General features: G+C 43.7%; 1 protein-coding gene across 3 annotated transcripts in view; it reads right to left on the bottom strand.

Annotated features, from left to right (window-relative positions):
* Positions 1-13,899, bottom strand: part of KSR1 (kinase suppressor of ras 1) — a 115,714-nt gene that overhangs the window by 11,390 nt on the left and 90,425 nt on the right. For 2 of the 3 annotated variants that reach the window (XM_048823671.2, XM_075120850.1), the window contains 9 exons: positions 12,514-12,555; positions 10,586-10,640; positions 8,952-9,000; positions 7,317-7,696; positions 6,301-6,397; positions 4,671-4,804; positions 3,847-3,978; positions 3,157-3,292; positions 1,852-1,985 (listed from right to left, as the gene is read on the bottom strand). In XM_048823671.2, the coding sequence (XP_048679628.1) occupies positions 1,852-1,985; positions 3,157-3,292; positions 3,847-3,978; positions 4,671-4,804; positions 6,301-6,397; positions 7,317-7,696; positions 8,952-9,000; positions 10,586-10,640; positions 12,514-12,555 (1,159 nt within the window). The remainder of the gene's footprint in view (positions 1-1,851; positions 1,986-3,156; positions 3,293-3,846; positions 3,979-4,670; positions 4,805-6,300; positions 6,398-7,316; positions 7,697-8,951; positions 9,001-10,585; positions 10,641-12,513; positions 12,556-13,899) is intronic. The other variant, XM_048823670.2, reaches the window with a different exon arrangement.

Here is a 13,899-nt window from a genome sequence, read left to right as displayed (position 1 = left end):
CTGCTAACTCAATGAAAGAGGGATTTCTAAGATAAAACCTCATTAGACCAGAGGGGAGCAAAAAGAACATGCTATTTCTCTGATTATAGAAGCACAGGTAGGAAAAGCACCATAACTATAGGCCATACATAGGCTTATATATTTTAGCATAAGTTTCAACATCATTTTCAAATATGTTTAAAAAACAAAACCCAACCCTGAAAATTGTATATCATTTTATAATTAATCGTTACATTGCCCCATTGTAGCTGCTATTGCATTCAGGGTGCAAAGAAGATACTTGGCTTTCCCAGGAGCACACCATTGCATAGTATCTGTATAACTGGTGATATATTTGACATGTGTTCTTTGTGCTATAGCTTTAGAAAAATTACTATAATGGAACAAGTGTAAAGGATTCACGGTGCTTTATGCTTAAAGCAGAGATTGATGCAGAGAGGAAGAATATCAGAAAGCTCTATTTATCAATGACTGGACAGTAAATGTTCATTCTTTGCTGAGAGTAGTGTCCTTTTGTGTAGTAATGATGCCAGGGTCTTGGAGGAAACCGTCACGTTTCAGAAGGAATTCAAAGTATTCAGAATTCCATGTCATGTTAGACAGGAAGATTTTGCACAGGGAAATTGGTGAAGTGTTCAAAAAGAAGTAAAAAAATCAGGAAATGCAGTGGTAATTGCAATACAGAAAAGGTGAAGCATTTGAGGAGTTATGATAAGATACCGCAGGAGGATCACGAAGGGTTAAGAGATGGGAAAGAGGATGATCAAACCATTGGAAAAAAAGGAGAGAGAGAAAAAATAAATATTAGAAGTTCTGTTCATGAAAATATAGCAATGAGCAAAATATTCCCTAAGTGTGGAATTCTCCCCAGTACACTGGGCCTTAGTACCTCACATAAACCCTGCTTTGGGGAACTGGTTCTGGAAAGCATGCAAGCATGTGTCTAAATCCCATTGACTTCAATGGAAATAAAGCACTTTCCTGAGATCAGGATACTTTCTTGCATAAAGGCCCAATTCTGCAAATCCTTATTCTTTTGAGTAGCCCTTCCTCACATTAGTCATGTAATTAATGCTGATGGAGTTACACTGACATTAAACTGGTATGAGATGAAATCAGGCCAACTGGCTACCATGTTGACTCAGTTCTGCTCCCACTGATGTCGAGGGAAAAAACTCCCACTGGTTTCAATGCACGCAGAATCAGAAGCTATGTCCCCCTGAGTTAGTGGCTATTCTGAGAGACTGAGGTTAAAATGCTCAGGCCCTGTGGTACAATTAGTTTTATACTATTCTTCTACACTAAGGTGAATTTCACATCAGATTTTGGTTTATCCCTATCATTTACTTCAGAGACTCATGACTGGATCACCATTTAGGTTACAGCTATAATCCCATAGGTCAATCCTCAGAATATATTCCAGCACATCCCTTTGCCATGCCCCCTTTCCAGCCACTACCACCCACTTTTGAGGCCAAGATGGCCCCTCCCACAAACATTACAAGGTTGTTTGCCACTTTCCACCAAAACTGGTGGACTTTCTGCCTCAGAAGAGGATTTAAAACCAAGGGTGAATAACTGACAATGGATTTACTCTTCCTTTTAAAGCAGGAATAATGCATAAGTTTGCATTTTCAGGGGCGGGAGCTGGGGGAGGAGAAGAGAGACTCAAAAAAGACATTTTAAAAAATAGAATGAATCATTTTATGCTGGGGAAGGAGTTAAGTGTTCTTTAAGTTAGTGAATATCAAATAAATATAACTCCATTATTACAGCATTATACAGAAGAGAAAAAAAAATAGTACATTCTATAGGTCCAACCCCACTCCCATGAAAGTAGGAGATACTCACTCTGCAGATTTCCAGAAGTGTCCGGGATGCGACAGCCGTCGGTTCAGTTTTGGCAGTTTTTCAAGCATATCCACGAGAAGAGTAAAGCTGGGTCTCTCACTGAGGTCGAAAGACCAACATGCTGAGAGGATTTCCTGAGGACGACATTTTTGGGGGGTTATTTATCATCCTGTTTAGTTCATGAGGTCAGTGACAGGGGCCAAATGACTAGGGCTTCTGTTTTTGGGCACCCAACTTATGACACCTGAAGGGGCCTGATTTTCAGACAGCAGGTGCTCAGCGGCTTCTGAAAATTGGAGTCTCTCAAGTTGAGTGCCCAAAGCCACCAGTCACTTGAAAATCTTGACTTTGCTCTTTATTCGAGTGAAATTCATCTACCCCACCTCCTGAATACATACGTGTCCAGCACCTGCACGAATGAGCTGTGTGAGAGAAACTACCTGGAGGCTGAAACCTACTCCAGCATGTGGGCAGCATACAGAGCAACCCTGCAGGTTCTCCACAAAAAGAACTCCAGCCCCTGGACTTGAACAAGGACTGCGGCCACAGGATCAAAGAAATCCCAACCCGGTGACCGTGATGTCCCTTCTCCCCTGGCTCCTCTTGAAATCCCAGCTGCACTGTCCTAGGAGGAGCTGGTACAGGGTTCTGATCCAGTGTGTGGAGAGCTTGACACCCATGCAGCCACTTCTCTCCTCTGTAGCAAACCACAGAGGTTCCAGGGGGACATCCAGGGCTCTTACTGCGAGAGGTAAATGTACCTCGATACAAAAGCTGTGCTATCTGACACAATCCTCCTCCAAGTGAACGGTCTGGGGATAAGTCTGTTGAGTATAAATCTGCAGAAAATGCTTAGGAAAACTATGGGGTAAAATCCTGACCCCACCAAAATAAAGGGGAGTTTTGCCATTGACTTTACTGAGGCCAGGTTGTCACCCGATGAGCTAAGCACCCAGTTCCTTCTCTGTCCTTGCTCTGTTGGGGCAAGGGAATGCATTTTGCCGTGAGAACGGCAGCTAGATCGTAAAGCTCTTTGAGGCAGGCACCAACCTTTTGTTCCGTGTTTGTACAGTGCCTAGCGCAGTGAAGCTCTGGTCCATGACTGGGCCAGAACGCCATGTGGTACCTGAGTGTGTACATATCTGAATTGGGGCAAAATAGCTGGTAAGGTACTATTGATTTTTAGAGTGTGTTTTTCCCTTTTCCTTCATAATTTTGATTGACGCTTCAAGTAAGCTTCCCCCTCCTCTCCAGACCCGTTACAGAATCTCTGATCAATGGTTCTTTGGAAGGATTTCCACTTACACTGACTTCTTTCCCTACACTAACTGTAGCAAGGACATGCTTCACTCCTTCTCCGCTTCCGATCTGCCAGATGAGTGCTTCAGCTGGCTGGCTCTTGAAAGGCCATTCTCTTGCTTGGAGCTCATACCAAACAGTCCTGAAACACCAGTAAATAAATTAAGCCTCACAACATCCCTGTGAAGAAGACAGAGTACTGACATCCCTGTTTTACAGATAGGGACACTAAGGCACCGATCACTTATGGAACAGGACCAATATCATATAGGAATAAAACACATAACTCCTGCCTCCCCATCCTGTGCCTTAACCACAATGACAGGTTTCAGAGTAACAGCCGTGTTAGTCTGTATTCGCAAAAAGAAAAGGAGTACTTGTAGCACCTTAGAGACTAACCAATTTATTTGAGCATGAGCTTTCGTGAGCTACAGCTCACTTCATCAGATGTATACCGTGGAATGTATAACCACAATGTAATTCTTCCTCTCTGATAAAACGTCTGCTGGCTTACATCTTTTATAGCAGGGGACTGAACAGCACAGAAGAAAAACGCACCATTATTCAGCTCTCTGTACTTGAGGCCTGATCCAAAGCCCATTCCAATGAATGTGGTTCTTTCCCTTTGCTTTGGATCAGGCCATAATTTAGCGGGTTCACGCATCCCTACAATCTACCAGTGATTCATATTCTTACCCGAAAGCATAGACGTCTGCAGCTTTAGAGAAGGGCAGCTTGTCTTCGTCTTTCCCAGGAGACATCTCACGAACGATTTCAGGGGCCAGATAGCACAGCCAGTCATGGGGCAGCTTCAGTTCATTTTCACGCCTTAGTTCAAGGAGGAAGTGAGATTAGCTAACCCCTTTTGCATGTTATAATTGGCCACAGCACAGAGCTAGCTGCAGGAACTCTTGATGGGAAGTCTTTTACTCTGAAAATTTCCTCTCCAAGTTTTATTTTTTTACCATAGAAATATACTGGGCCTAATTCTCGGTGGCTCCATTCCTGCAGTTGCTCCTTATGTTCAGAGGCTGTGCAGGGGCCTGCTCAGCCCTTGATGTAATTTAGGGCAACCTGGAAGCTGCTCTATCTTATACTAATTCCCATGGTCCCCCACAGACTCTGGGAAGCAGGGGAGGGTTGTAGTGTAATGAATTCTGACCACACACCCCCTCTTTTGCCTCAAACACTAAGGGCTAGGGGGCATAGCTGGTACAGAGCCCTTATGTCATCTCTATACATGCTGGAAGGGCGTCTGTGAAGGGGTATTTCCGGGGGGGCCCTTTCTCCTGCTTTAAGACCCCTTTATTTTGCCAGAGTGCCTTAGCATGACAGTTAGACACACACACACACACCACTTTTCAAACCTGGGTGTCTAAAGTTAGGTGTCTATATCTGTTAAAGCAAATCATTTCTCCTGATTTACACCAGTGTAATGGAGATCAGAATCTGGCCCCTTGTCTACTTGGTCACCATTTCTTGTTTCAGAAATGGACTAGAGACGTTAACCCTTAACTTACCTTCCCTCCTGAACCACACCCGAAATACCGAATAGTCCAAAGTCTGTGATCACCACTTTGCCATTGTCATAGAAGACATTCTTGGACTTCAAATCTTTATGCACAATCCCCTTTGCATGAAGATACCCCATGCCCTGGAAAAGATTGACACACTTGGCTGTAACCCTACCTTACACAACCCCCATTTCCATATGACCTGGTTGTATGTGACATTCTTTTAACAGATTTATCCTCACGCCACCTCTGTGAGGTAGGGCAGATCTATTATCACCTATTTCCAGAGGGGAAGCTCAGGGAGCCTGGGTGACTTACAGGAAGTCTGTGGGAGAGCAGGGAATTGAAACTGTCTTCTGAGTCTCAGGCTAATGCGCTACCCAGCTCCCAGACCCCCTTCCCCTTCACAACTCAGCCCCCTAGGGCTTCTGGTTCTGCACTTTGACATATCTGGCTGCATTTGGCATATCCGCATTTGGCATATCTGGCTGCATTTCAGAAGCTTTCATCAGAGCCACATTGAGGAAGTTAAATGAGTAACTCGCCGGAGGTCACACAGCAACCTGGGGGCAGAGTCTGGAACAGAAAGCAGGCTGCCTGAGTCACAGCCCCATGCATTGTCCTATAAAAACATCTCACAGAATCCATAAACACTGGGAGTTTCCTGGTCAACTGGAAGAGTTGTCTGCCCAAGAGGAAAAAGTCATTCTTATGCTAGAAGGACCACTCTGCATTTGTAGTAAAACAGCCAGTAAACTCGAGCAGCCCCAAGGAACAGACTAGATGACCAAGAAAACCAAAGAGAGCCTTGCATTTGGCATGCCTTGTAATTATTAACTCATGAGAAGCAGAATGTGAGATTAGTCCAGCATGGAAAAGCCCAGATAAGCCAAGAAACATAACACTGGCTTTGATGATCTGCATTCCAAACAGTAGAGGAGAGGTCTGTAGCAAAAACTTCAACACAGCACTGTACAGAGCAGGGTTATGATCACTTCTTATATATTAGGATAATGGTGATGTATCTTGCATGACTTAATGAGGCAGCGCCTGGACATTCAAAGAGAGTTTCTTCCTCTTATTATAGCAGAATTCTTATCACAGACTTCATCCACACTGGCGATTCACTCCAGTTACAGCCACCGGTGTAGCTACCTTCTGCAAGCACGTACTGTAGTCAGGGTAGGGTGCAATTGGCTGCAATTTGCGCTGGTGCTACTTGCCCCGATTTCAAAAGTGGGATAAGCCCCAGGGGGCAGACCCTCATTTAGGGTAAACTGACATAGCTTCATTGATGGCCATGAGCTTCAATGGAGCTATGACCATTTACATTAGCTGAGTATCTGCCCCCATTGTCAAATAGCAGCTTGCACTGATGAAGCTATGCTGGTGGCTGAAATCAAGGCAAACTCTAAATGTAGACAAGGCCTAAGGCAGAGCAATCAGCCACAAGCTTTACTCAAATGATTTGCAGGCACCAGCGAAGTTCTGGACAAACCTAATCCAGGGTTTTAACTTCCCGACTTCTACAGGATTTGGAATGTCACTGCAAATATGATGCCCAGCTCAAAAGCCACCAGAAAGTTTTAATTCTGAAACCAACAACCTCTTCCATTCACCTAGTGTTCTCTCTTACCTTAAGGATTTCTTGAGCTATCTGCCTGGTTTTGTTAATATCCAAAGATACCTTGGGATCCCTTACAAATGAGTGAAGCGTCCTTCCTTTGCAAAAGCTACAAAGAAAAGGGGAGGAGGACGGGGGGGAAAAAAAGAAGAGACAATGTGGTGAAAAATGCAAGTTCCTAAACATTCACACTTCTTTCCCTTGGGGAAAAATACATATCTAGACTTGAAAGTGCTCGATCTGTCAGTTTCATAGGATGTTGATGGCAGGGTTTTATAACACAGGACCCTCCCCCACAAAAGAGAGTGTCTAAAAAATGTAAATGGGCCTGATTCTCATTTACAATAGGCCCCTTTACACTATTTTGAGTGTAAATGCCCACTTCAAGGCACTGCCACTTTCAGGCCTCTTTGCAACTTCTGGAGCAGTGTAAATGAAAACCAGGCATAAACTAAGCATGTACTGTACACAAATTGCTAAAAACTATGAGAGGAAGAGAAAGGGAACTACTACTTTTTTCTGTTTCTTGCTTTGCCAAGAGTCTTTCTTAAGTTTGGTTAGAAGCGGAACGAAAAGGACAGCTCATATGATAGCATTTTGTAAACAGATCAGGTCCACGCACTGACTCTTAGAACATTTCTGCTTTCACGAATGAGCTCCCTAGATGGGAGAAAAAATAAATTACAGGCTTTTTTTCCAAACACAAGAGGCCAGACTGTGGTAGCCTGACCTGCTTTAAATAGTACTTTGCACTCTAGACCTTTCGGTCAGCAGAGACGTCAAAGAGTGACTAAGCATCAAGCTTGGACAACCGCCAGTCCTTCCCACACATGGGAGGAGTCGCTTTGGCAGGGCAGGGTGCTGGAACCATATGCTACTACTGCTCTTGCTTTACCTGCCTGTGGAGAGGTGACATTTGTCTCCATTGCTCCCAACCCAGAGCCTTACACATTACATCTGCTTTCTGATTCGCAATAAGAGCCCTGTGAAAATCATAGCAGTGCTGTGGTGAAATTCTATGTCCTCACCTGGTAATAATGGCTAAATGAGGGGGGTGCATGCACGCCCCCATGAAGAGCACCACGTTCTCATGTCGGGTCTGCCTGTAATTCATCACCTCCTTCTTAAAGAGCTTGAGATGGTCCTGATTGTTCCCATCGATCTCCAACAGCCTGATTGCCACCTCTCCGTGCCATTTCCCCCTGTAAACCTTCCCCCATCGCCCTTGGCCAATGGGTTCCCCCAGCTCAATCTGTTCAAAGGGAATATCCCACTCCTGCAGGTAAACGCTGGTCTGGCTGGCCTTGCGAGAGATCACCCCTTTCCAGTGTGGCCGCTTGCTGGGCAAGTCATCTAACTCGTCCTCATCATCCTCCGGTTCCGATTTATTTGTCTCTTGTTCTTCGACCTGTTTGCAAATCAGAAAAGGTGGTGGGTGGGGAGAACAACAGTTACACTGGAGTCCCACCTGGTAGTTGGTAACTGACCTCTTAGCGCACTCTATATTTGTATTCCTCCAGCCAACAAACTCCAAAGATGATTAATGATGGGATAACCTCAAAGGGTTCAGCTTGTGGGTTTGATCTGGCTAAGTACCCAGAAATCTAGAAGCTGATCTTAACCTCCCAAGGCTGTAAAGTGCAGCTGGGAAGGCTGCAAGAAGAACCTCTCTCATGGTATCTCAGCACTTCTGGCTGGAGCTAGAGGGCTCGATCCCATGTGGTGCTGAGCACTTGAAACTAGACATGGACTTTTGCAGGACTTGTAGGTGCTCAGCACTTTTCAGGATTTGACCCAAATTCCGCAAATGAAAATGTAAAGTTGATTTTCAAAAAGGGGAACCAAAAGCTTCTTCAAACTTCAAGACCATGTTCCATTTGAGTTGGAAGCGAGATTCTCATTTTGGGCCAGATCTAAAGCCCAATTGCAGGACTCTCATTCAAGACAATGGTCACTGGATTAAAGCCTGTAACAAAACTGGTTCGCCCAGCCCTACAGCAATCCACTTTTACTTCCTGATCCAGCAAAGCACTTAAGCACGTGTTTAAGTAGAGCAGCCATCCCAGTGAAGTCTATGGGACTACTCACTTGCTTAAAAGTTAAGCATGTGCTTTGCTGGATTGGAGCCATGAGCTAATCGGACTGTTTATTGGAAGTCTCAGATTTTAACTGCATAGATATGACATGCAGATTTAAGAGTTGTTTTATAAAAATGTTTTTAAAAAATTAAAAAACAAAAAGAACACAACAACTCCAAATGCACCTCCAACAATCACTGCAATCAAAGGCTTTTTCTAGATGAAAACTATAACCCTGGTACTGGCACCAAACAGTCCTGCCAATTTATTGAGAAGTGAGCGAACAACAAAAGAGCTCCTTAGTACAATTGGAAAGGGAATAGCTAACAGGCAGGCAAGTTAGATGTAGCCAAATAAAAATACCGACGTGTTTGCATCCTAACCCAGTTATAGCATGAACAGTGGGTTATTAAAGGAGATATTTTGTAGCACGGACCTCTATTTCATTACACAGGAAAGCCATGCTGATTTCAGTAGTCATATCCTGAAGACCACTGCCCTGCTATTTAGCTTGTAATACAGCCTTTGTGACGGCGTATGAGAGTGGACAAAGAGAGAGGTGGTCCATTTCACTCACAAGCATACCTCTGCATCAGGCTCTTCAACCCCCTCTGTGTCCAGCTGTTCATCAGCACTATCAAGAGAAAATGGGTTTACAATGAAAATATGATGGCATATGGACTCAGGCTAGGAAGCTGGGCTGCTGCTTAGATTTTCAGCGCCACCAACAGAATTGAGAAGAGAACCAAAGCGTATCTCCTAACATACCACATCAGAGGAGGGCGCTCTATTCTCCAGTTAGCAGGCAGGGAACTTCAGAAGACTACTTCCGATGTGCAACTGAACCACCACTAAGACCTTGTCTATACTAGAAGGAGAAGGGCCTGTTGCTACAGCAACAGCCAGCAAGGGAACATCTGGACAAGTAGTAGCACCAGTGATAACTGAGGGCAGGTAGGGTTTGAATAGGTTTTCATGACATGGTCAACAGTTTAGCAGCAGTACAGCGGCACCATTACTGGCTATTGCTATACCAGGCAACCTAAAGTTCTTAGTGCAGATGCACCTACAATGACAGAGCAATATGGAGTACTGGCTATCGTGTTATTAACTCCCAAAGACGATGAACAGTGATCCGCCCAAAGGCTGTGATCTCTACAATCCAGATCCCAAAGCATGCTTAGAGCCGGACGTACCATGCTCTGTAAATCCTAAAACCCTGCAACGTCCATTTGACTGGACTTATCTGATCTCCCCTGGGGCACCCAAAAGGTACACTGAAGCCAGCAGCAGTCACACAACCAGCTCACCCCACTTCCCAGCAGTCACCAGTTTGTTACCCTTTCAATTTAATTAGCTGGGATGGGGTATATAAAACCCACACTGGAACTGAAGGGGAAGGAGCAACTCTGAGCACAGGAGGAGACCCCCCACCCAGCCACACCTGCAGAGCGTGTTTCAGCTAGAGGTTGACCCCAGGCATCTCAGAAGGCACCTGAGAGGGCAGGGAGGGAGAGAGAGATCTACCCTGAGAGCCCCTGGAGAAGGGCGCTGCAGAAACCTTCTACTGGAGGGACAAAAACCTGAGCTGATGGTTCAATCATCATCTTTTGCTTAACTATTGTGAGGCAAAAAACTAAGACTTTGGCAAGAGCATGGGTGGGAGGAAGTGGCCCAGGGAGGCAGCCTTAAGGTAAGATAAGGCAAGACTGGCCAAAGATATGTTGAAACTGTTTGATAGAAAGTTGTTTTTTCAATTAACCATTTTTTTGTTGCAGTCAACAAACAAAAAACCCCAAATGCATGTAAAAAGAAATATTTCAGCCACAAATAGTTTAGGTTTTGGCCAACATTTTTCAGTAAACCGTAAATTTTCTGTGGAAAATTTTGATGAAAAACTGATTTTTTAAAAAAGTTTTCTGTGGGCAACCTCTCCTCACATTTTCTGACCATTTCGAATGATTAAAAACAAAGACTTTGCACATTCAGGGAGCCTTTCATCCATGGAGTGATGGAGTAAGCATCATAACCTCTCTTTACCAAGTTTATAAAATGGATCAGTGCTTTCCCCAAAGTTGCACAATGAATCCATTGCAGAATTCAGAATGAAACCCAGAAGTCCTGCCTACTAGTCCCTCTTCTCTAACCATTCAACAAAAGTGTTACCTTTTCAGTTAGCTATGAAATGAACAAAAAGGATAAAGAAACATAATGCTTACTTAGTGTCTTCAGCTGTTTCAGGTGGCTGTATTACTTGTGGGGGGCTGGGAATTTCTAAAAAAAATAAAATAAAATATAATACACGTATTTCATGCTTAATCCCTACCATATACTACTGTGGATTTATTTCTCATACAGGAAATACACAGGCAGGTATATTAAGTAAACAATGAACAACCAGCATAGTGCTAAATTATGGACATTCATGTTGACTGAATCTGATTTACTTGTTCAATTACCACCTATAACAACATTTTGTGAAGTATTCAACTCATCTGCTAACTTAATCCTGAAAAAAAAATTTACCTGGATGTGCTTCGCTTTAAGCAGTCAATAATACTAGTCATGGGCTTAAAGTTGAGCACTTGTGCATCTGCTTGCAGAATTGGAGCCAGCTTCAGGGACCCAATTGCATAGGGTTTCTAATGATGCTCATGATGAAAAATATACAATTGACTGCTTTACCCATGTGGCTCGTCAGCACCACCCAGTGTCAGCTTGGCTTAGGTCACCCATTTTCTATAGCAACCCCACAAGCTGTTACCCAAGCCTGTCTCTTTCAGGAAGCCTGCCTCTCACCGATAATCTGAATTTAAACTGGATTTCAAAAGAACTCCTGTGAAGAGCACCAGTTGTAGAAACAGGAGGCTGTAACTATTGATTAGATTAGTATCTTATTCTTCAGTCAAAAATATTTTGCCTTTCATTCAAGGCCTTCTAAGTGGTTTACAGACACCTCTGCGAGACAGGCAGGTACCATCGTTATTAGCCACTTCACAGAGGTGGACTCCAGAGTGCGGCTACACTGCAATCACTGGGTGTGAGTGCAGCTCGTATGGACAGATCCAAGGCTACCTTTAATCTAGCTAGCTCAGGTAATGGAGCAGCGAAGCTGTGGGCGTGCGGGTAGTACAGGCCAACTCAGAACCCTGCATAATCACTCTGGCAGCTAACCCACACTAAAGTATGCTCCATCACCCGAGCTAACCCACACTAAAGTATGCTCCATCACCCGAGCTAACCCACACTAAAGTATGCTCCATCACTGCTCCATCACCCAAGCTAGCTATATTAAAGCTAGTTCAGGTATGTCTACACAAGCTGCAATCACAGGGTGTGACAGACACATGCTAAGGAACATGACCTGTTATGTCTAAAATCTTGCACCTTGGTAGGGAGTTAGATTAGATGGTCCCTTCTAACCCTCTAGTTCTAGGATTCTATGAACTTCAGGGAAGGGCCCACTCTAGTGCCCAACAGGTTGGGAACTGGGGGTTCGGGAACTTTCACTCACAGTCACTGCTGCACTTCCTCCTTCAGTCTACTACACCCACACACCCCACACCTAACCTACTGCACGCACGGGCAGACCCTGCAAAAATACATTCCCTAACGAAGGTCCTATTTTGAAAAACAAAAACCCAAACAAGACTCCGAAAGGAACAGGGTGAATTTTTAAATGGGTTCTATTGATGGTAGCAGTAGAACAACTATTGCATCTTCTAGATGAACAAACCTTAAAATCAGCTCCACACCAATAGCTATGAAAGTGTCTGACCTGAACCAACTAAATCTTTCTTAAATCCCTGTGGTCCAGATCCTCAGATGCATCCGTTTACACCAGCTGAGGATGTGGCTCTCGGAAAATAGGGATAAGATTTTTCAAAGGAACATCAATGTGGTACATAGACTTTTCCGATGGGACTCTCCTCTGTTACAGCTAAACAAGTCATCCATGTCACGTTAAAATGTAAAGAAGAAACACACACATTAGGAAAGAATGGCTTAGTGTTATTGTTTATGTTGACACGAGAAAGCTTTTTTCTGGAAAAGCAGGAGCATTCAAAAAAAGCAGAAGATTTAAAAATAGTTTAATTTGGACAGAAATGGCACAAGCTGGTTAGCAGATTTAAAGCAATGAACTCACCTGGGAAGATAAACTGTTGTCTATGCTGAATGTAGTAGGCAGCTTTATATATAAAAAAAGGACAGCAAAAATCACCAGGAAATAATAAAAAAACAAGTTAAGTGTGTCAAGAGATAGCATCAGCAAATGCCCCATACGCATTCAGTGAATTAGTCCCAACTCATTGTTTGAGCAACAGATTAGTAGATTAATTACCAGCCAGATCAGTGGATGGATTTCAGCACATGCATGTTTGAAAGACTAAACAGGATGACAGATTAAATCAAATCAGGTGAAAGCGGAGTTACGGATAGTGAATGTGGCCAGATGGGGAGACTAAGAACAATGGTTAGGCCCTCAGGTGGTGTATATTGGCACACGAATGAGAATACTAAACCTTCTATAGCGCTTGTCATCAGTACGCCTCAAAGCACTTTACAGAAGGAGGATGTGTCATTATCCCCATTTTACAGATGGGGAAACCGAGATGAAGTGACTTATGTTCTTATGGCTGTCTGCTATTGCCCTTCCCTTGTTTTCAGTGGAGCTCTGCCAACTTACACCAGCCGAGGATCTGGCCCATTCACATTTCTTTTTGCTAATTTTATTCCAATGAATTAGCAGGTAGGTTTCTGTTTTGTGTAATCAAATCCTGCTTCTTCTCCAGTTGATGTCTTGGCTATCACAACAGATTTTGCATTTAAAACAGCAACTTCCAGTGATGGATCAAAGACTTGACAGAAAAATGCAGCTATCTCTAGGGTAAAAACAACACGGCTATTTTAAATAGCACCAAGTAAGATTTCCAGGCCAAAGGAATGAAATTTGACCCCAGCAAAGAAATGTGCTGACAATGCAACCCTGGCTCTTGTCTGTATTACTTAGTCAGGCAAGAAGTCCCCCTGACCTCATGCTACTCATTGCAGAGTGTGTTTTGTAACGCACTCATAGTGCAAACACTTCCCACCACAGATGTCTGACTCGGCCATTTCAAAAATCCTCACAGGCGAGCACTCATAATGAACAACATGGATGACCAACAGTGTTTATACAAAGCACAATTTTTTCCTGGCTTTCATTTCCACTCTTCACTACATTAATCAAGTTGCTCATGATTTCAGGTCATTCACACACACACACCAATGTGCAAAGAATAAACAAACCAAGGAGAAAGTCACTGAATTTTCATATGCTCTTTCAAAAGAGGGGAATTTGGAAAGATAAGACGACTGAAGACATGTAAACTTCTCTCAGTGAACTTTGTTCCAGAGTAGGTAGTTTTTACTTTCAACAACTTTTAAAACCATACACATTTCAGACAGCATGAAACAAGGCAGAGAGGCACAAGATGTGCAAGTCAGGGTAGCTTTTCCCCTTCTTTGATCTCACAGTCAAAGCTTTCTGCCC

Source organism: Caretta caretta, chromosome 17, assembly GCF_965140235.1.
Source record: "Caretta caretta isolate rCarCar2 chromosome 17, rCarCar1.hap1, whole genome shotgun sequence".
Classification (NCBI taxonomy): domain Eukaryota; kingdom Metazoa; phylum Chordata; order Testudines; family Cheloniidae; genus Caretta; species Caretta caretta.
Note: the sequence above shows the minus strand (reverse complement) of the source record. Positions and strands in the feature narration are given on the sequence as shown.